At 43.4% G+C, this 23,431-nt stretch overlaps 1 protein-coding gene across 3 annotated transcripts; it reads right to left on the reverse strand.

The window, feature by feature from the left end:
- Nucleotides 1-1,377: 1,377 nt before the first annotated feature.
- LOC127608836 (WD repeat-containing protein 49-like) lies at nt 1,378-23,393 on the reverse strand. 3 transcript variants are annotated; one of them, XM_052078247.1, is made up of 19 exons: nt 22,035-23,393; nt 20,196-20,365; nt 18,765-19,073; nt 17,324-17,497; nt 16,637-16,720; nt 16,415-16,507; nt 16,138-16,309; nt 12,153-12,320; nt 11,567-11,715; nt 10,720-10,953; nt 9,273-9,437; nt 8,799-8,914; nt 8,271-8,401; nt 5,729-5,818; nt 5,401-5,478; nt 4,536-4,741; nt 3,214-3,411; nt 2,231-2,366; nt 1,378-1,730 (listed from the first exon to the last, which is right to left on the reverse strand). In XM_052078247.1, exons 2-18 carry the CDS (start codon nt 20,274-20,276, stop codon nt 2,280-2,282), a joined length of 2,535 nt encoding a protein of 844 aa, XP_051934207.1. In that variant the 5' UTR covers nt 20,277-20,365; nt 22,035-23,393; the 3' UTR covers nt 1,378-1,730; nt 2,231-2,279. The 3 variants fall into 3 exon arrangements, with proteins under 3 accessions (XP_051934207.1, XP_051934208.1, XP_051934206.1); XM_052078248.1 differs by having other exon boundaries at nt 4,551-4,741; nt 5,717-5,818; XM_052078246.1 differs by having other exon boundaries at nt 5,717-5,818.
- Nucleotides 23,394-23,431: the final 38 nt, after the last annotated feature.

The following is a 23,431-nucleotide window of genomic DNA, read 5'->3' on the forward strand; positions in this document are numbered from 1 at the left end:
GCCCAATTTTCCAACTTTCCCTCATTTTAGAAGTGATCTTTAAAGCCACATAAAAAAGTGACCTCTGGTGAGACATTGAGCCACAGTTTCATCCGTCATGGTCAGAAAAGCACTTGTTGTTGTTCAGATTACACCGACCACTCAGACGCATCACTATTACTCCTCCATTGGCCACAAACACACGCACGCACATACAGATGAAACGTGTAGACTGGGCTCTTTACTTCTTTCTTTGGCTGCGTGGATGAACTGATGTCATTTAGACAAATGTGCAAGTGAGTGCGCACACACACACACACACACACACACACACACACACACACAGAAGCTGGTGATAAAGTGAGGCCTTAGTGCCGGTACTACTCACCTGAGGATGACTGGCTGGCAGCCCAGTGGACACTTTCTAAATGACTTTACCAGCAAAATAACCACAGATTTTTTTTCTCATGGGCTTTTCATATGATGCATGGATGGACATAGATAGAGTACATGCATACATACACTGAAAAAGTGACAGAAACAACTCCGTTTACCCAAAGTCTAGTTCGAGTATCAACACAGTTTCCTTTAAAATGCCAGGAAATTAAATGGTGATCATAGGGAAGAAATGTGGAAGCAGCGACTGCAATTTAAGTAATGAATCTTCATTTTGCTGGTCTCTGCATTTGTATGATTTTTTTTCTTCGAAAAGTTACAATTCAAGCCATCAATAACAGAGGTACAGTTGCCATAACTACAAATATATGCAGCAGGCCAATTTAAAAGCATTTCCACAACTTAATAACGTCTTTAAATCAAATACACACACCTCAATATACTCAGCCAGTTACATCTATTCATTAACTGCGAGTTTCAGACATTCCACTGACTCCACAACATCCGAAGTAATAAAACCGTCAACTCCATTACAAAGTAGATTATATATTTGAACTGAATTAACCTTTGTTGCACATACAATAATTTCCATTATGAATAGCTCTCTGAGCACCACGGTGCAAAACAAACAAAATCCATTCTAAGCAAGAGCACAGGTACCATTAAAAATGAGAAACAATTATATTTGATAATACCAGACTTGCCTCCGCAGGGAGTAGAATCTTGTGATTTCTCACGACCAATAAAGGAAAAAAAAAAAATCGTATAAATATCCATTTTCTATTTTCAGATGAGCTGGGACCTACATGCCCACTGATTTTGGACAAGAGGCTGTGAAAAGGCGAAACTGATTGCCAGCCGAATGCAGGGCACATTCTCACTCACGCCTGTGGACAATTGAGAGAAGGGAAGGGGCAATTTAAATTATGGAGGGGGCCACAATTTTTCATTAGTGCCCACATAGGACTACGCATTCCCTAACCATCAGTGCCCACATTAGCACTTCCTAACCAAATGTGTTGGGGTTTGGATGTGACCCCAATAGCACGACAACAGGCAGGTATCGTTGAAGCCAACACTTGCCGTAGTTTATTGAAGAGTCTTCGCAAAGGCACTCTGGGGGAAGCACGAGGAGTCCACAAGGAAATGTCCACACAAGGACCAAGAAGCTGCAGGAAATGGCAACACAGTCCACTGGCGTGGTGACGGCACAAACTTGCACTGAGGAATAGTCTGGGAGTCAATTTGTACCAGTCCAAACGAGCAGATAGGCAACAGGTGGGTGATGAGCTTACGAGTCTCAGGTGTGTGGTGCAGAGCACCCTAGCTGAGGAGGCTGCCTGGCTAGCCCCTCCCTAACAAAATGTATGCTTTTAATATACAGTACTTTGCATTTTGTTTCTCCATAACACATTTCCCACTCCATATATGTCCCTTTGGGACAAGCTATTTTCATTTATATTCTCCGTGCTTTTTGCAAGCGCTTTTTGTTCTTCTCATTTTATCCGTGGTTTACTGTGCCAGTGTCATTATTTGTACTTTGCCAGCTTAGTGCCTTTACCTGAAAATAAATATTTGTCATCAAAACATTTATTTATCTGTGTCTATGTTTATAGAGTCAGATTCGGTCCGGAACCTTCTGGACATCCTGACAAAAACAAACCAATTTAGAGTCATGCAATTAATGTTCAACAACGCTTATCCTGAACAGGCTTACAGGGGGGTGCTGGAGCCTATCCCAGCTGACTTCGGGCAGAAGGTGGACTACACCCTGAACTGGTCGCCAGTCAGTCACAGGGCACATATAGAGATGAACGAACATTCCCACCCGCATCATCACTGAGTGGGAACCGACCCTGCGCTGCTCACTCTCCGCCGTCTTGTCTATTTCCACCTCCTCGCGTTCATGCTGTGTTGTCAGGGCGTCGATCATTACAGGTGTCCTGCTGTGGGTGAACACACGCGGGCCTCATGATGCTCCACTGCTCCTCCTAATAGAACATCAGTGCAGAAGCAAAAAGTCAGTTTTAGAATAGCATGTCATCATTCAAACAGCAGTTGTAAGCTGTTTAACATGCACGCATCACATTAAGCTTTCACCATCTTTGACTGAATGGGATTTGGTTTTAAAAAAAAGACTGAGTTGTAACTACCAGGCGGAGTTACTACTGCCTCGCCTATGTCAATAGAAGCTACAATCGTGGCTGCGGTTGCTTTATGCAGCCACTGGATGGCGATCTTCTAAAGGGAATACAATACAATACAGCTTGACTGATATAAAGCTTTCACAACCGCTGCAGTTGTAACAAAGCGCTTTACAGAACATTTAAAATCTTAATATTGATCCATATATAAGGCGAATCGGATTATGAGGCGCACTGTCGGCATTTGAGAAAACGGAATGCTTTAAGGTCCACCTTATAGCGCGGAAAATACGGTACAGCAACTTGACCATGATTGAGGGTGACCGCTAATTCGTCCCTCACAACTCAGTCAAGCATTTTACAAGATAAAAAGAGCACTTATTTTTCTTTAAGCATACGTGTTTATTTTCATGAAGGTCTTTTATGGGTTATGCATTAAGTGTGTTTTGCAAACAAAGTAAAATATAAATGACATAATATTATTCAGACATCACCGCCATTTGCTTTAAATATGGAGCCTTTCTGACATGTGTACGGAGACACGAGGCCTTTCGCATCCTTTCAGTCAACTGGATTCTCCGAATACTGGCTGGGGACAGTACGTTAACAGTCACTGCCTTTGCCACTCAATCTATTTATTTAAAAAATGCAAGTGTCAGCATTACTTTACTTCCTGTGTATCGCCGTGTGTTACCTGTCCAAAAAAGCCAATGGTTTCTCCTGGCAGATAGCTGAGGGCCACCCTACAGTCTGAAGATGCTGACAGAAGGATCAGCCGATCGGCGTGGAAACTCGTATGCAGGTGGGTGACCCCATCCTTGTGTGGACGGAAACTGTGCACCAATTCTGGAGATTCGGTCACTACTCTGCCGTCTGACTTCAGGCAGTAGTGCTGAGGAAGTCAGAAAAAATTCCAAGGTCAATTTTGGATGCAGTATCAGAGGTGCACGCACGAGCATTTTGAAATTCTGCTGTTTGCTCAAATTTGCCATCTGTATGCTCATATTGTTCAACAAGACGGAAAAATCAACTGAGGCCAATGAAGCAATAACTGTCAGTCACCGTTGCAAATCGTATGTCACTAAGCAGTTGACCTGTCAGGTATTACACGCAGGACCCGTGACTGGTCGTAACATAAATCAGTAAACATGTTATAAGTCACACAAAGCAGTATTAGACAAAGACCCTCAGTATAAGTTTATGTGCTAAGGCAAAAGTGGCTCAGCACATCTGGAAAGACGGAAAGTGAAATGCTCTGCACAATGGACTTGAGATTGATGTCAATCTGTGGTTATCAAAAATACTGTTTGTTTTCATTTTTAATGGGTTGTTTTGGTCCTTGTCTTGCTAAGAAGGCCATCAATTTGTTGATGTAAAATGCTGCGCGCGTGCGCAACACAGTGCAAACGTTCAAGTCATCCAGCTGATCCCAAAGCCCCACCCCGCCGTGGGACAGGATTTGAACCAGAGCGCTGAGCTTGCCCAATTTATTCAGCCCTGCTTCACACGTACATTTCCATAAATTGGAATTGGAACTGGAAGTACCGCAAAATGAGCTTCAGACATCTGCAATTAACCCCACGTATAACCAGCGTCAAGGATTTGCGGTTTGATTATTTGATCATTTTACTTGAATATTGTCTGAGGTACCAGAGGCTAATTGTTTCGGAACAAAAAGTTCCCCTTTTGACCGTGTTACGACTCTACGACTCCTCAGTGTGTTGGGCAGTTCATTTTTATTTTTTGATGTTTTGGAACCATTTGCTCATCTTCCCCTTTCTGATCGTCCTACTTGTATGTGAGCCAACAAAATCTTGGCCAGTAATTTCCATATTAGCCATTTGTCTGTTACCAATGGTGCATTTAGTAGCAATTTAAATGTAACATGAAGAATTATGTTTCAGTTCAGACGCTTGGATTTCTGTCAAATCCCCTCGGATCCATTTGTAATTTGTTCCGCCGGTACATGACCTAAAGCTTTAACATATCCGTTTTCAATTAAAGAATCAGCATCACTTCTCTGATTTGCACCTCCATGTCCCACGTCTTGATTGCGCCCGCCCTATCTGCCGTGACTAAAAACTTTCCACAGGGGCTGACAGTCATGACGACAGAGCCCAGCTGTGCCTCGTGAGCCGTGAACTGTCCCAGGAGTCGGCCGTGGACTGTGTTCCAGAGCCTGACTAGCCCGCAACTGCCAGATGACACCAAGTTGGCGCCACCTAAGGGAAATACGAATATCAGAAATAACTTCTCATAAAAGACTGTCGTTATTGTGCACAACATTACGTTGCTTATATTATGATGGAGGGCTTTATTTTGTATATATCTAAAAGCACGAGAATAAAGTCATGTCATTTGGAAAATAAAGCAGCAGATTGAGCCCAGCTCCAGAAACAGACGATCAATTTTGCAGCCACTGTCATTAAATATTTGTGAAAACATTACTAGTGAATGGCGGAGGGAAAAATAATAATAAAGGGCAAAGAAAGAGGCACAACGCATGCTCATTTCAAACTGTTTCCTCTTCGCTTCTCATTTCACGTCAAGCAAGAAACAGCGGCTCTAATTTCCTTTTGCCACATGTTAAGTTGTGATTACATTCTCGCCATATTTTGGCTATTGATGGAAAAATCTAACTTCCAGTAAGCGTACAATATTTTTGTAATCTGATTACTTTTTTCAAAATGGTTTTCTTTCTTTCAAGTGTGGCCGGAATACTCATTTACACTGAATTACTCTTATCATTATGCCAAGGCTCCTTCTGTTTCAGTGACTTTGCTATAAAATGTCTATACACAACAGTAAACAAATGCGTATTGACAAGTAAGTGATGCAAAAACACTCATGACGATACAAGAGTAGATTTCATTTGCTTTACCGTTTGCTATTTGTGCAGATGTACGACCTGGTAAGAAGGTCAACGTGGCGATGGTGTCAGGGGAATGCTCCGTTTGCTCTGGGAGACAAAAAAAATGACAATAGAAGATTATTTTGAGGAACACAAGCAACAAAAGGTGCCTCTTACTTCAACAAATGCTAAAATGTTTCGACATATCTATCCATCACCATTTCTGGGACACCATGCTGTCTCGCTACATATCTAGAATATCTGAAATTTATCTGAAACTCTTTTGTATGAACACCTGAACAAAGCGAAGGTAGTGTGTTTTTGTGTGTGTGTGTGTGCGTTCAACCTTGCTGCTTACTGAATTCTTCATGTTTAGCCGGCAGCTGCAGTTTCCGCAGAGCTTTTTCGGTGTCGTTGTTCCACACTATAATCTCTCCATCGCGGCTTCCTGCGCAGTTAATTTGGGGGCAAAAATAGACAAGCTATTAAACCTTTCTCCACTCATCATCATACAGGAAAATGTTTTTTGAAGTGAATATAAGGAAACTCATTTTAAGATACAACTCAACATCTGCCTCTAGCTGCAAACGCAATGTTATTTTTATTTTTTTAGCTCACAAAGAAAGCAATAAACTCATCATTTTTTTAAAGTGGTTTACTACAGGTGTGTACATATAAGAGCGATTGTCAAAGGCAGTGGCTCACCCGCATTATTCATACAGCCCAAATCCATTTTCTGTATAACCATAATCGTGTCAACAGACAGAGGAAGGTAGATGTGTGTTGTGCAGTGCAGTTTTTGTTGATGCTGTGATTAAAAAAATTATATATACTGTATATATGTGTGTGTATAATCAGATGTCAGATGTTGATGAGTCGATGCGCATAATTTGCTTTGGCGGGCCACATAAAATGATGTGACGGGTGAGATCTGGCCCCGAGGCCTTGAGTTTGATACCTGTGCACTCATCAATCAGTTGATTACTTTATCACTTAGTCAGAGATTTTTACAGCAGGGCTCAGTCCTTGTTGTAATGTGATTTCTTTTCATTGTATTTAGTTCATTACCACTAATTGGCTCCAATGATTACCTGTGTAGGATGATGGACCTGCCTTTTTGTGATGCTTTCAGTCAAGAGGCTCGGGTCCTCACCCTCAAGGGCTATACAGCAATGGAGCCAATCAAAATGAAAGGCCTCACCAGGTTTTTAAATACTAACGTTGTGCCCAGTGGACCACAGCCAAATTATGCCACAACAGTGAAAGGTTTCCAAAGTTGCCACACCAAAGAAATAGGCAGGAATGGAAAGAAACAAGTCAATAAGTGGAACTCCCAAACACACATTCATTCATTCATTCATTCATTCATCTTCCGAGCCGCTTGATCCTCACTTGGGTCGCAGGGCGTTCTGGAGCCGGCTAGTATGCAGGGCACATCCTGAACTGGTTGCCAGCCGATTGCAGTGCACACAGAGACAAACAACCATCTTCGCTCAATTTAGAGTGTTCCGTCAACCTGCCGCGCCTGTTTTTGGAATGTGGGAGGAAACCGGAGCACCCGGAGAAAACCCACACGGGCATGGGGGAGAACATGCAAACTCCACACCGGGAAGCCAGAGCCGGAATTGAACCCGGTACCTCTGCACAGTGAGGTCGACGCGCTAACCAGTCGACCACGGGACCGCCGACATAAATTCATAGATGCAATAATACTTCTCCAATCATGACATCAATGTAAGAGGAAAACACAGAGGAAAACCAAAAGTAATTTGGGGGCAAAGTTTCTAAACTTAGTGAAGAATCTCATGGATCGAGATTTTGTTCCAGCACAAACCATTAATTACTTCCAAACCCTTTCCCCTGCAGCGTCGAGAACACCCACTCTTATCTTCCTTTCCACCCTCGCAGCCCTAACTTTTATCTTTCTCCTTACTTATCTCAGGAGCTGTTGCGTCGAAGAAGGCAGTGAAGGGTGTGCAACGTATGCCCGCACTCTGCTACGCGGGAACGACTTGAGGTGTTCCCACACAGTCATTTTTAAAAGCCAACTCGAGTTCTTGTTAACAAAAAAAAGTGACTTGGTTCTTCTTACACTGACACCACATGTTCATGTCAAACTGTCTGGCATTAGCAATACTCTGAGCAGGGCGATTCTGATCAATAAAACACCGGCTTGATGGCACTGGACTATTTCCATATTTGGAGATGAAGCAAACAATGTGCAAGACGCAGCTTCGGGATCTCCGTGGAGTCATTCTCACTGTATCTTACTGATTTCATTTCAGGTAACGTTGGTGAAAATGTTCACTTCTACTCTTAATCTTAATCTTGAATGCAAACTATTGCGCGCCTGTTTAATCATGCATGAAAGCAGCTATATGTAGAGAATGACTTCTTTCATAACAACCGCACTTCGTTTCATTAGTGCATAATTGCTCCGAGTTATTTCACTAAAGTGCTTTTGCCAAATTATTTTCATTTCTAAATCGTCTTGCTCTCTTTTCATCACCCGGTTCTTCTCTATAATGCCCACCCCCACAAACCCATTATTAATTCAAGCCATTAAAGTTTGACTTAACAAAGAAAAGAGAAGGATGGTACGTAGTTCGACAAGCGCACTTTTCAAAGAAAGTCTACTTTGGTCAAGTCATTTGTGAGGAAGTGATTAAAGTACTTGATGATATCAGTAGCCAATAGATTGTGGCACTCAAATTCATCATAAGCAAGACTGCGGCGATTCTTGGATCTCAACCTTCGATTGTCTTATGAGTCGACTGAACTAATTGTCATACATTGTCTTGAAATAAATAATGAAAAGCAGGGTGATTCATTTTATTTCTGGCATTACTATGCATGCCAAAAAGACATTTTTGAACGAAAACAACAAGACGTGCACACACCTGTGACGAGAGTCTGCGGAGGTTGGAAGGCAGCGCAGAGCACTTCGGCGCGATGATGAACACCGCCCTTCCACTCTGATGGGTCAACGTGAAACTTGGAGAAGGCATGCCGGCGGAATACTGTCAGCATCCTCCGCCGCGAGTCGGCGAGAGGGCGGGTGAGGAGCAGAAAAACAACACAATCAAAAAAACTAACGACGGGTGAAGTGACATCGGGTGGGAAGTGGACGTTACGCAAGGAAAACTCGCTTACATCGCAGAAAGTACATTGTTTGAAGGCGAGGGGTCTGGTTTGGAAACTGAGAGCTACTTCTTGAGTTTTTATCAATACTGCAATTATTGTATGAATTATTTTATTGTTATTTGTAATAATGAATGATGTTCATCGACACAACGGGGCAAAAGTGTGGGCAGATTGTTTTTGTGATTCTGTAGTTAGATATGCCTAAACATAAAACGTATGTACCTCTCCTCAATTTTTCCGGCAAGCATTTTCACTATTGCCGTGTAAGCTGACGGTCCAAATACCTCTGCCATCCCATCACCAGGAGGCTCGTCCTCAGCAGCAGCATGTGCGATATGGCCGCAGCCTTGCCCAGGGCAACGTTCATTCTGTGGAGGCAGCGGCCATTGAAGTCCCACACCTGCGAAAGGCATGCAGAAGATGAGGAAGGTGGAAATGCACTTTTGGTTCTCTCGTTTTTGCTTTTGACAATAATCCGCCTGCATAACCGCAGCGTTGCCGATGACAAAATGCGGATGTTGACCTAAGATTTAAAGGGCACTACAGAGCTGAGGTGGCTGATTATTATTCATTTGCACAATTGTTACTCCGTCAAGGAATGCTGCTGTGTTGCTTTGAAGAGCCATTATGGATCAGATCCGCATCATGGAGCTAAAAATAAATAGATGTCCATTTTTATGGTGGATGGCACGCCAAATACAGGACATAACTGTTTTGAGACAGCGTGAGGTGTGGTGCGTGTTTGCAAGTTCACTCACTTTAACCTCTCCATCATTGCCTGCAGTGAACAGCCGCGTCTGCGTGCCATCCAAAGCCATGGTGGAGATCTCGGCGTTGCCGTGGCAACGGTGGATTTGCTTAACCTTTTGGCCCGTGTCAGCCAGCCAGCAGATCACAGAGGAGCCGGTGTCACTGCTTATTACCTGCAGCGAGAGAGAGAAAGTCAGAGGCTATCAATCATTGAAGGCGGTTTGCTCCGCGCTACTCGGTGAGAAATGATAGCTTTTAATGATTGTGGTGCATGCTGAGAAATGAAGATTTGTAAGATTCTGACATGTCACGCATGCATGACATAGACTGTCATGCTAAAACAGGGGAAATGATCAAAATAGAAAGCGTACTTTCTAAAAACCCCTGCAAAAAAAATCATGCGACAAAAGGGAATGTTCTGTATTCCGTCACCTTTGTCAGTTTTGCACTAAAGACACTCACAAAAAGGATATTTCTTTTTTTGTTTTTAAACGGGTCCAACTTGCACTCAATTCAATCCAAACTTAGGCAAAGTATGGTCTGGGGGCCAAACCCGGCCTGCCCACAGTCCATGACAATCATTCCAGTTCCTCATGTGGCCCCTTTGCAAAGTTAATTGCCTACCCCTGATTTAATTGCATATTGTTGAGTTTCTACCTCGGTCAAGCACAAAAACTCATCTTGTTTTGATTGCAATCACTCAGGCCATCAGTCATTGGTTCAGCCAGCATTGGTCGGTCAGTAAGTTGTTGAGTTCATCAGTCGATGCGTCGAAGCTGTCAGTCAATGAGTCAGCCCATCCATGCATCGGACAGTCAGTCCGTCAAGCTGTCTATCGAGTCTATTCAACAATCAGTCGTCCAATCATGCGTCTGTCAGTCATTCGGAAGTTGTTGAGTTCATGTATCCATCCATCAGTCACTCAGTCATTCAACAGTTGGCACGTTAGTCGATCGATCGATCGATCGATCTAGTAAGCAGTTCTCCCTTCCACCAGTCTGTCTGTCAGGCAATCCAACGATCCACGTATCCATCGGTCTGTTAGTAAGTCCATCAATCAAGTTCGTCAGTCCGTAAGTCATTCAGTCTGTCCATCGGTCCATCAGTGATTCTACTTGACGCCAATATTCTACCCAATACATAATTACCTAGTTTATTCTTAATACTGGATTTTATTGATCAGCTGCTCCACTCTGGTCAGTCTATTCAATGGTTCTTTCTTCTGTAAGTTTGTCAGTCAAGCAAAACATCTGCGAGTCGGTTAGTCAGTCAGCCAATCCATTCGAAAGTCAGTTGGTAAGGCACTTAGTCCATCTATCGGGTATCCCGAACATCGGTGAGGCAACCTGCGTGCCAATTCTAAGTTACTGAATTGGAGTCATCGGTTTGCCGACACGTGATGCGCAGCCATCCATCCACGCGTTCTTCCTTTTTCACCGCACGCCGGGCCCTCACGTGTCTGAAAAGACTGTTGTAAAGCACCCAGGTGACAGGGTGCTTGTGACCGCTGGCCCTCGTCTCCTCCTCCGTGCTCTCCAACAAGACGAGGAGGCTGTTGAAGGTGAGCAGCAGGAGTTGGCGCTCTTCGATCGGGAGCAGGAGTGTGCGCGCGTCTTCCCGTGTGGCTGGGAAAACGCCACCCAGACGATGAATACAAAGCTGACTTGAAACGTCCCATAAACACAGAACCTGAAACAAAGAAAGTGGATGCTGGGAGTTGATATTGCAGTGCAAGGTTGACTTTATTTTACACAAATAGACTTCAATGTTATTTTGACAGTCATCTGAAAATAATCAGAGGAACAAAAAATAAATAAAATGACCAAAGATGGATGACCGCTCTACCCTAGTTTCTGCGCCGCGTGCCTCAGAGTGCCTCCTAATGAGAAGTCTGCCATATTGGTTTACGGCACCAAACAAGATGAATGTCTCTGGTGCAGGAACACTTCCAGAGGAAAGTGTGGTAACGCTTTCAAAGCTTCTTGCAGTGGCAGATGGTGTTTAAGAAGAAGGCAGATGGAACATAAATTACCTCTAAAATATTTATTCCCCTCAGAAAATCCGAAAGAGAAGGCAAACATGCACGGTGCCGCAACAGGAGGGAGGAAGAGGGGCAACGTCATCATTTGTGCAACAGAAAGAAAACAGACTGAGAAGTAAATGTGGTCATAATTTTCATAACTAGAGGCAGCGGCGTGAAACAAATCTCTGTATTCCTCTGCAGCAAAGGTATCAAAATTAATCATACGCCGATTCTCGGCAGTCATTTTTCTTTACTGCGCAGGCAAACGCACACTTCTACCTTATCTCTGGAGTAGCTGAGCAGGTGTTTTTTCTTCTGCAAGAAACAAATAGCCGTAACTGGGGCAACGTGGCCACTGAGTAGGTACGATGGCTGGGAGGTCACGTAGGGGTTCCACAGCAGAACCCGATGATCCAAACCTGCAGTGGCTACATACAATCCCGTTGTCTCAAATAACATGGATCGATTTTAGCAACGCATGTTGTTTTCACCACACACGGGTTGATGTCAGCAACCGAAAGTGTCGCTTTAGTCCGATGACAACATCATATTACTTGCTTGGACTATGGATCCTTGTCACGTTGGAAACATTTGGACAGAGAAGACACTTTCTGTACACGCATAAGCCGCCCCTGTGTATAAGCCGCAGGTTCCCACATTGTAACATGAGATATTTACAAAGAAAGACGGTACACAGACGGCCACTTTGTTAAATGAGCCGCAAAGTTGAAAGCACGTGACAAAGGTTACGGCTTATAGTCTGGAAATGACGGTAGTTTGAATACAAATATACAGTGACCAGATTCAAAGTTGCAGGTGGGCTCGTAGCTATACAGCTTTGTTATGATTCTAATCATTTACTTACCAATCAGCTTAAGTTCCCGGTGATAGTCGATGTCCCACACTCCTCTCTCTGTAAAGAAAGTGGTCACCTGGAGGCTCTTGCCGTCCTTCTCCTTCCAGCCAATCGCAATGCTGCTTTGTGGCCTGGTGCTGCACGACACAAAGGCCTCCAGTGAGTCCAGGTAAAGTACTGCGGGGATGTAAGAAAATAAACATGTTGAAGATCAATGTCAGATGAGACGTGCGAAAAAGACACCGTTATAGAGAGGAGACTGGTATTGAGCCATCGCTGGGGTGTTTACAGCACAGAAAGCTTTGAGATCGTGTCTGTTTATGTCGTCCAGTGTGTGACACAAACAACAGCAACAGATCAAATGTATCATTCATCCATTCATTCATCTTCCAATTTAGAGTGTTCAATCAGCCTGCCGCGCATGTTTTTGGAATGTAGGAGGAAACCGGAACACCCGGAGAAAACCCACGCAGGGCCGGGGAGAACATGCAAACTCCACACAGGGAGGCCGGAGCTGGAATCGAACCCGGTACCTCTGCACTGTGAAGCCGACGTGCTAACCACTGGACTACCGGGCCGCCCAAATGTATCAGAAATCCCCAAATTACTATTGAAAACATTCTAGAAAGGAGGAGAGGAGATGGGAGTTTGTGTGGCAACAGCACTTGGGTATATTCTACACTGCATATTTTTTTCTTCTGATAGATGACAGGGGAAAAAAACTAATTTTTTTTCTCGCACTCTGAATAATCGAACGGCACATTTCAACAATGCCCTGAGTTTCCGAACGGTCTGAGTGAAGCAGAGTGCGCCCAGAGAGTATTTTCGAATGCACCATAGACAGAGGGACAATATCAGAGAATATGCCAGACGTGCCCACTAGGCTGTTGGATGTCAAACTGGGGACTGACACAGCCCCTGGACAGAGAAATGAGCGCATATATATAAACCAATTGAAATTTTGCTCTGTATTAAGTACAACATGGACATTCGATGGATAGAAAAACATTGCCACCTTCTGGGACACTGCTCCCCCAGCACGCCCCTCGCCTGCCCTTCACCGTTCAAAGTGGAACTGCCAACGCATACTACGCATACAAGACTTCATATTTGCGATTGAGAACCTCTTAGAATACTAATTTCACTGAGATGGAAGTTGTTTCAACCGAGGCTCAGTGAATTGTAGTAACCGCGACAAACTGAATTGAAAATTGTCCATTGAGAATTGTCCATTGCTTTTATTCAGGTTGGATAAGCCGCCCCCCGCACCCCCCCAACGCTTTCATTGCTGCACTTTTGAACGACATCCACTCCACTGAATATACGCTGACCGCAAATCCTGCATAGAAGAAAACATCATCCACGCCCAGAGAATTAGCCGCTTTCATTCGCTCACTAGGATTACAGAAAAAGTAATGGACCTTGCATCATCATCCGTCTCGATTAGGACATTGATTAGGAATATCTGATTTGGAATTCGGACACTTCCATCAGAGCGAGCGCGGCTGACAAATAACATTGGAGTGCTGAGATGGCGTGTGACAGTCACGGCTCAGAGGTCACCTCCCCAAATTATGCACATTTGATTATTTTCCTTTCATCGGAACATTTCTTTTCCATACTGGGAACCAAAATATGGGCAGATTTCTCAGAGTGAGACGTGACTCATCACACCGATGAATGACTTCTTCCCACTTTGACTGACACGTATCAAATCCCAAGGTCTTTGTGACCCACGGCAGCTGCTTCACCCTGATGAAGCGTGTCATTTTACATTCATCTCTTGGAGTTTGAAATGGAAAGAGGAAGAGCACAAGATTAAATCAACTCTCTTGTTCTGAGTGCAAATTATGACGAACACTCGGTCTCAAGCATTCATAGCCGCGCATTCGGGTATTTCTCAGCTCCACTCAATACTTTCTCCGAGACTGCTTCCATGGCCCCCCTGGGTGTGTGGCAATCCAAATTTCTTCCTAATTCCCTCACAATTGAGCCCCTCTGTACCCCACCCAACAGACTCTGATGGCCCAACCATAGCGAATGGTAAGACTCCCACTGGTACTGCAGGGTGGGCAACATCAAAAAAAAAAAAAAAAGAACAGCGCCAGCACCCAGAGGTATGCAAACGCACACGCTCCACTGAGGCACACGCAAACACAACTCCCCCTTGGTTTTGCACACGAGCGCTCCACACGCTGCCTGAAAAATCACAATTAGCCACCACTTTCACTGTGTCGGCATCGTCGCCTTTGTTTCCCCCCTACTTGCCTTCCCTTTGTTTTCCCATTGGTTGTGCTTATTTATGAGCTTATTCTTCTTTCTCCCCCTCACTGGGATCCCTCGCTCCCGGCCAAGTTGGTCTCGGAACGATGCAACTGCTGACTCATTATTAAACAGCCCAATGACTCCGAAGGAGAGATGGAGCTGAATGATGCAAGCGATCAATGATACAATCAAGTGACCTCTTTGTCACCCGGGATGAGTTGAAGTGGGAGAGTCTCGGGAGGACAAGGCATCCAGCTCAAACTTTTATGGCAGCAGTCAAAAGTCTGGCTGAGGAATTGGATGACTCAGGACTCACCCCCCCCCACACACCCCCCCACCCCGCCTACTATTCGCTGGTATTGTACGATGACATCGCTATAGACACCTCCGTGCTTGGGGCAAGGTGAAGATATGGCAACGGAGTCTGAATATTTGTGTTGATAAAATATTTCATGTTTTGATTTATTTATTTCCCAGATGTTTGCGAGAATGTAAATTATTCTTCATTTTTGCTATGGGGCACAATATGTGACTTTCTTTGAGGGGGGTAGGGGGTTGAGGGAGGAACGAGAACGTTAATGATTTACTCAAAAGGCTATAGCATGACAAAAACGAGTGAATGATAACGTGAGAATGTACTTGTTGGATTTATTATTTTTTAGTAATCATACATTCGCGTATTATTCGATCGTTAATTTATGCTCGCAAAGAAGAATGCTTCTGCCTGTCAAGATAGTTTGATTTTGCTTGCAAAGAAGAACGCTTATGCTTGCAATCATTAGTTGGTTTTGCCTGCAATGAAGAACGCTTATGCTTTCAATAAAGATATATCCTTTATTATTTACACACATCTATAATCATTATATATTCTTCATTATATGCTCACTTTTGCTTGCTGTACTGTGTGAAAGGTTAGGGTCGAAACCACCTTTCCGAGGACGTGGTTGGGAAGAGATAACTGTTAAGACTAAACAGTGAGCAAGGGTGAACAGTGAATGAAGACATCAACACCAGCAGCAACGTGATGTTTAAGTGACATTTGCACACATGTACGTAAATTGCACTCACATACACACACATAGTCAAACAAGTTCAGTGTGTGTTCAACAGCCCCCACCCTTTAGGTTGGACACACCTATGTAGTAGCTTTCCCAATAAATGAGGAGGTGAAGGGGGAGATCGTTAGGGTTACGTGCCGAGAACTGAAACCGAACGCTTCTCCTCGTTCCCTCCTGGTACCAGAATCGAGTCTCCTGTTTCTTCCTTTTGGTTATTCCTGAGTGTCAAATTGGACCAACCTGACAGTACTGTTGGTAACCAGCATAAAACGATCCAACTTTTGTTGCGTGTTGATGTTTTGCAGCGGCATGCTGCTTTGCCACCCCCGATCATCATGTCACTATAGGTAGCTTGTAGTATTTTTAAATGTTTATGCACCCTCTTCCAAGAGAAAATGGTGTGATTTTATAACTGCGCTACAGTTGCCAGCTGCGGGGCGACACTGAAAATAAAGGTGTGTTGAGCTAATCGGATTTTCATTTTTTTTAATTGTTGTTCAGAGTTGGTGATTGACTTATTGCCAAAGGAGTTTATTCACAGTTTGCTGAATCGATGCCACAAATTAACCGCAAAGTTGCAGGAAATGTGACCTTACAGTGCGAGCGCGCATTCTCCATATGGCTGGAGAATGTGACATTTATTAAAACCATAACGCGTGCGCTTGCTCTACCTTTCCTCACCCAGGCAGGCTTGTGTGCCTGATGTTGAACAATAGAACAGCAGTGGTGTTTTCCTTTGACCACATCATCCCATTGAATGATGAGCGCGGAATCGGAGTCTGTCCAGCGACTACGTCGCTCAAACAAATACATCTGGGCTGAGGTGAAAAATAAAGCGCTGACCTGGAAAGACACACAAAAGAGGGCATTCCGTGAGCCATGCGGTCATGTCGCATTTTTTTGTATTCCTTCTTATTGTGTGATTCAGTTTTCCCAACTGTGCGTCACCTGTCCACCAATGTCACCTAGAGTGAGGATAGCCTGATCTGGCTTTGAGGCATCGGACCAATAATCCAGACACCACGGAGTAAACCTTAAACCCTGGAAAAGAGAAAACCAACTGATTTAAATCGTTTGGGAACTTTTAGGAGGTACTGCACAACTGTTTCCCATTGCGGTTGTATTATGAGTGGCCGAATGTCAACAGTAACAAGCTTGAGAGCTTTTTACCTGGACTTTATATTTGCATCTGAAGTCCTTTTTGGATAGTGTGTCATAAAAACACACCTCTTTACTTGTAAACGACACAGCTATCTGTGCGGCATGGAGGAGGAATGAAATGAAAAGTCACAAAGAGGCAATGCATTCACTAGAAGAATAATGAAGCATCGCGTTGCATACTTTGCAAGGCACGGGATCATATTTGAAAACTTGAACACAGACACAAATGGTTATAATTAATCAGAATGACTGAAATATTCGTGTAAATATCATTAAAAAGGATTCAAACTCAACAAACATGGCATTTGAAACAATATGTGTGATATTTCACGGCCTATCTGAGCATAATGAATAATAAGGGACAATCATGGCCAAAAATGTAATTCATTAATTTTCTGAAAATGTATGGCCCACGTATTAGAAATATCACTAAACAAAAGAATCAAATTATTAATAGACGGTGAGTTTACGATATCTGTGCCGGTGCCGAATTAAACTGCACCATGAGGAAAATGTTTCGGTTTTAATTTAAGTCTGCTTCTGTTGCCGTTGGAAACGAAAAGTTTAACCCTACAGGGGCTGAAAGAAATCGAGCAGGTTTTGAATTTCGGATAGTAGCCCAGTGCAAAAGCTGTTTTTCCTAATTGTTTAAAATGTCAACTTCGGGATAGGCTTTGGTGGTTGTACTGCGATCACCTTGTGTACATTTTGCAGCAGCACGACGTCCGTCACCCACAGGTCTTTGGCTTGGACTGTGCTGTTTTGCAATCGTTGGCTGCTCACGAGCGACATGTCACCGCAGTCCCGCAGCCCCACAAATCCTCCTTGACTCACGGTCATGTATTGACCCCAACTGGGCAGGTACAACACCTGAGCAGATCGCATGGCGCCATTTGCAATTGGTATTTTGGGCCACTGGACACAGTGACTGAAATCATAAATAGTGTGCTGTCCAAAAAAAATGGTTTTCATTTGTTGGATGCAAGCATGGTCGCCTGTACAAAGTGAACTATATCAGTGGTTGTCAACTTTCGTCATTTTTGCTCTTATGTTGAAATTAAGGACAATAAAGAAAATGTATTGTTCAAACATATCTTTCAAAAACACACTTATATCAATGTTTTTTTAAACAAAACGATACACGCTTATGTGTTCAAAGTGCCTTTTAGAGCAAAACTGAGGATGAGCAGGACAACAACAACAACAACAAAAGAATATTATGAAATATTACCACCAGGCCACAAATTTTCATTTCCAACTCAGCACGGATCTCTTCTATTAAGGGAAAGTGAATCATGGGCACAGGGCATGAATTGTTAGGCTATAAAAAAATAATATAAAAACACCAAAGGCATTTTTCATGTGACAAGCTGTTGAAATACAATTTAAAGCTGTGATTACACCGGATTAGGGGTTTTTTTACTAATATTAGTGATAATAATAATATCACTAATATTCAGATGAGTTTGACGTCGTAGCAAAAGCAGATCACTCGCAAGAACGGACGTCCATCAGCAGAGCCTGAGTTTTACTGTCTTGGTTTAAAGAGTTTTCATATGACTAAAAAGCAGTTTGTCTTGTTCTTTGCCTTAATCAGGTACGTTTGGGTACAGAACCGTGGCGCATATAAATACTGGACAGTAGCCCAAATGTACTGTTAAACTTCACGTAATAAAGTTCCTGATGCATGTCTGTCTCAGGATCTTATTTTCCAAATAGAGAACACTCCATTGAATCACTGAACTAAGTCACGCACGGCGTCTGGCCCTTTAAGAATCACCTGTCGGCATCAGAACCTCATTTTGACAATCTTGGGGCCCCCCCAAAAACATAAATGGAAGCGGGAAACCAGCGCTTTATTCACAGCTGCTGCCGGCACTTTGTAGCGGCCGGTCAATTTGCATACTAATTCATAGATGTTCAACTTTTGGGAGTCCAAAAAGGCACTTATCTCAAATGAGCAGAGACATTTAGATGAGAGAGCCGAACTCTTAAAAAATGTTATCTAGTCAGCAGCCCGCGTCAATGTCAAAGTGCGTTGTACAGAACAGCTGCAAAGCATCGTGCCCGTAAATGAACATGCTGGCTCACTCAATACTAAACGACCCTGAAGGTCTCCGGGAAGAGAGCCGTTTACCTTTTGGACCGGATCTCGATGGGGGCAAGTCAGAGAGCGGGGAGGCTTCCAGCAAGGAACGCGTTTCATTCTGCTGTGCTTCAGCTTTTCGGATAGCTCCTGCTGAAGAAAAGAGCACAGCCCCCCGCTGTCTATTCGAGCCTCTTGCTTCACGGCATCGCCGTGAAAGAAGAGACCGCGCTGCCCCTGACTGACAACCACGCTGTCAAACAACAGGCCGTAGTCCTCTTTGGAGCCGTGACCGACCGATGAGGGGGCAAGGCGGATGAATTCACTTCTGGTCAAGGAGCGGGACACCCCAGGGGAGACCTAGGTCAAAATCAGGGCCATTGGAACACACAAAAAAAATGTACCGGTATATGGTGCAACATGTGTGAAGTGTCTTTGTTCATTCATGCATGCCAGCAACAAATCGTGACAGCCAAGCAGAACAATAAAATGTGTTTTGTGACAGTTTTATTTGCTGGTTAACAAAAGTGGCAAAGCACCAATTTACATGAACCTTCACAGATATCACAAGTGTCTACTTTGCATCATTCTATCTAATTGTTGTTGGTTTTTGTTTCAAGTACGTAGAGCTGTTCGGGTTTTTTTTTTAAGTAAGACTTGACTGTGGAAATCTCAATGAATCAGAATATAGTAGAAAACTTCATGTCATTATTTCAGGAGCTCACTTCTGTACATAAGCGGAACTCGTATATTATTTCGATTCACTATGCACCCCCGTTTGTTTAATTTTGAGTTTATCCTAAATGTTTCACCCAAAAGCCAAAGATCCCAAACATAGAGCAGGCATCAATTCATTACAAAAAAAATCCAAACAAGCAAATAAAAATGCTTATTTGAATAATGTGTGGGCGGCCCGGTAGTCCAGTGGTTAGCACGTCGGCTTCACAGTGCAGAGGTACCGGGTTCGATTCCAGCTCCGGCCTCCCTGTGTGGAGTTTGCTTGTTCTCCCCGGGCCTGCGTGGGTTTTCTCCGGGTGCTCCGGTTTCCTCCCACATTCCAAAAACATGCGTGGCAGGCTGATTGAACACTCTAAATTTTCCCTAGGTGTGAGTGTGAGTGCAAATGGTTGTTTGTTTCTGTGTGCCCTGCGATTGGCTGGCAACCGATTCAGGGTGTCCCCCGCCTACTGCCCGAAGACAGCTGGGATAGGCTCCAGCACCCCCGCGACCCTAGTGAGGACCAAGCGGCTTGGAAGATGAATGAATGAATGAATGAATGAATGAATGAATGAATGAATGAATGAATAATGTGTAATGTCTGTACTCTCATTCTAAGTCCAGGTGCTGTAGACTGTCCCTTGGATTGTGAGGTTAGTCCTGAAGGAAAGCTTACTTTGTGACAATCATGCCATGGCCGAGCATCAATGACATTTCACTACCTTTGACGCAGTAACGCGAGACAGTGAAGAGAAAACGACTCACAAAAAACAGGCCCTGTAGCTTCTTGTAGTCTTCCATGCTCATCCTGCTCTCGAGCAGTGTCACCTCCATCCTGGCTGCCATGGTTACGCGTCATCAGCCCTGTCATTCAATCAACAGCATACTTGACACGGGTGTCATCACTGGAGACCAAGTAATTGCAGTCGCCATACCTGGTGGATTCAGTGGAGGAGAACGACATAGTTCCAGACTATAACGACTATTCTGATTCGCGTGCTTTGCAGCGGGTCGTCATGTCAACATAATGATGGGGAAAGGGAACCCTCTCAGAGGAGTATTTCATTTTTGTTTTGTTTTTTTTGTTGGCTGATCTCAAAGTCGATGTAGAATAGCTCCAGTGTCAACGCCGTTTTGGCTGCAACAAATTTGTCTCAAAGTGGAAAGGGCCTGGCCGTTCGCGTTGCTCAAATAACAGCTAATGCGAAATTGAACACTTGAGCAGAGTAGATAAGCATCGCGAATAAGACAACATTAGAAAGGTTTTTTTTGGGGGGGGGTTGCCATACTACACTGTGTAATGATTTAAAAGCACTGCCCGAGTTTGAGGCCGAGGAGACGTGACGGAAATATCCCTTTATCTAATAAGTCCTTCAAAACAGGGTTGACAGAAACATTTTACGAGGCAAATTCAGCCCAAGTGGCATCAACCCGGGACGAGATTTAGATGACAGGCTCTGTAATGAAAGCGAAAGCGGTCCCTTGCTGAAGAAGCACGCACAAACCACAGCATGGTATTATACTGTTGGGTGGTAAGCGACTGACATCCATCAATAAGAGATTAGAAAGGCGTGGTTGCTAATATTGTGGCTATCCAGCAGGCATGATAACTTTTTTTTTTTTTTTTGCTACCGTAGGAAGAAAAACAACCTGCTTGTGTGTATGCGCGTGTGTTTCTATGGCGCTATGCAGTGTAAAATTGCACGGGATCCTACTGAAAGCTGTGTCTAATAATTTAAAGGGAATCCAAATATCACAAATGACTGTATGATGCAATGCAGCTCCACAACACAACTTGTTTATTTATTTTTTTGTTCTAAACACAAATGATTAATCACGCTCAAAGCTCAGCATCCTCTCTGCGAAGGCAAAATTGGTGAGACGGTTCCTGTTAACATCACTGGTACATGCAGCGGTGCCAGTCTGATTAATAAAGCACGTGCACAGATAGGAATGTGCTTTGTAAATGTGTGCAGAATTGTTTGATTTATGTCATATAGCGTTAGCCTCATAGAATGATCGTGTGTGTCATTTTTAACTTGGTGTAACAAAATCAATGAAAAGTCCAACGTGCATTTTTTTTAGCAAGCACGTTGGCAATCCGCTGGCTAATAAATTGTCGTTTTACGACTGAGAAAACTCTCGGTCATTCATGGTCATCAGTTAAAAGTTGAGTCAAGGCAACTGGACTGCGAATTCAACAAAAGACCATTTTCAGTTCTTAGCAACTTATAAAATGTCTTGAAGCGCTGCTATGCATAAAAATTACCAGCAGTGCATTTTCACAAACTATGCTTTTATTTTTTGCGTGGAAAAAAATGAATTGTTATCATTATGAGGTTTGTTGAAAAATATACCACTTAGTATTTTTTGTTTGATGATTTATGAATTGATGAATTATGGCGATTGCCACTTGCTTAGACTACCGGTATTTATCGACATCAGAAAAACATGATTTGCATAATAATATGGAACGTGGTGTAGTCTGTAAAAAGTTGATCAGGCCTTCCAACACAAGCATAGCCTGCCTAAATTCAATTCAATTCAATCAAGCTTCTTAAATCACATTTCAATGGAAGAGATGGAACACTAATTCAAACTTACCAAGTTGTTGAACGTCTAAAAGTGCCTCCTGTGTGTGGAGTTTGATTCCAGGCAGACACGGTTGGAACCTAGCGACAAACAACACCAACAACCCAGGATGTGGCCCAAAAACCCCCAAAGCGTTCACTGGGCAGGCAGTGGTCTCTCTCTCTCACACACACACACACACTTCTGTTCTTTTATATGGCCAACTTGCCAAAGACCCGTGCAAGTTTCCTGGCAACCAAGAGTTGCATTTGTTCGTCCTGGCCCTATCTTTTGGTTTCTAGACAATGCGTGTTCATTCACGGATTAGGCACTATAGAGAACGATCAGAGCAACAGCAACACGCCAAATGTACCGTAGTTACAACACAAAAAGTCAATCCCAGCATTTTTTTTAACAACACTGATAATAGCATGAACTTGGGCTTCAGCAAGACTCTCATTCTCACCCACACACACACACACACACACAACTCAAGAGCTTTATTGGTGCCATTCAAATACCTGTGGGGGGGGGGGGGGGTTTACTGCGGTCAAGACCAAGAACATTTCTTGGGATTTGGTAACTGGGGAAAAAAAAAAAAACATATCTCCAAAACACCACTCGCGGCTCATTCAGCGCAGATATGATCTCTTCCCTCCTGCCTCAGTGACCACAAGCAGTTCCTGCGTGCGACTTAATGGCTTGGAATAACTTGAATTAGCCGATTACAGCGGTCGTCAACGGTGACAGGATCAGAAAATTAGGTCTCAGCAATTTCAATTAAAAAAAAAAACGTTTTTAAAAAAACCTTTCAAAATTAAAGCTATCACAATTGGATTACAGTGCTGCACAGAGGAGCCAGCGCACAGCTCAAAATAGCCCCGCGCAAATCCACCGTGGAAAATCCACTATTATACAGGGAGAAGAATGAAGGTGCTGCAATGAGAGGAAAAAAAAATGTCCAGATCCTGCTACTGTACGGTGGAAGAAGAAAAGGAAGGACAGTGGAGAAGAAGTGAAAGACTTTCATCGCACACAAAGATTTACTTTGCTAAATCTTTCCCAACTCTTTGAACTCTCTAATCGACACTTTGAGGAACAGTTGTGCCTTGAAGGTTTGTGTGACTATTATTAGTAAAGAAGGGTCCTAAAGAAATGATCTTAGCATCATTTTATTCATAGCTTGTTACAAAAGCGTGCGTCATACTAATTATCAAATGTCTTATTTCCTGACTAAGGACCTTTTCCCAGATGTGAGAGCGTGGAGTGAGTCTGTGCTCTGCCGAGTGACATTCGCAACCGTCAGATAGAATTTGGAAGTACTACGGCAGCACTAATCAATAATAGAATAGGTATTTTGGTTGCTCCTGAAAATATGTTAACACACAACTTTTGTAGAAGAGTAACGATATGGTCAGAAAAGTAAAAGA

The sequence above is a fragment of the Hippocampus zosterae genome, chromosome 10 (genome assembly GCF_025434085.1).
Source record: "Hippocampus zosterae strain Florida chromosome 10, ASM2543408v3, whole genome shotgun sequence".
NCBI classification, from domain to species: domain Eukaryota; kingdom Metazoa; phylum Chordata; class Actinopteri; order Syngnathiformes; family Syngnathidae; genus Hippocampus; species Hippocampus zosterae.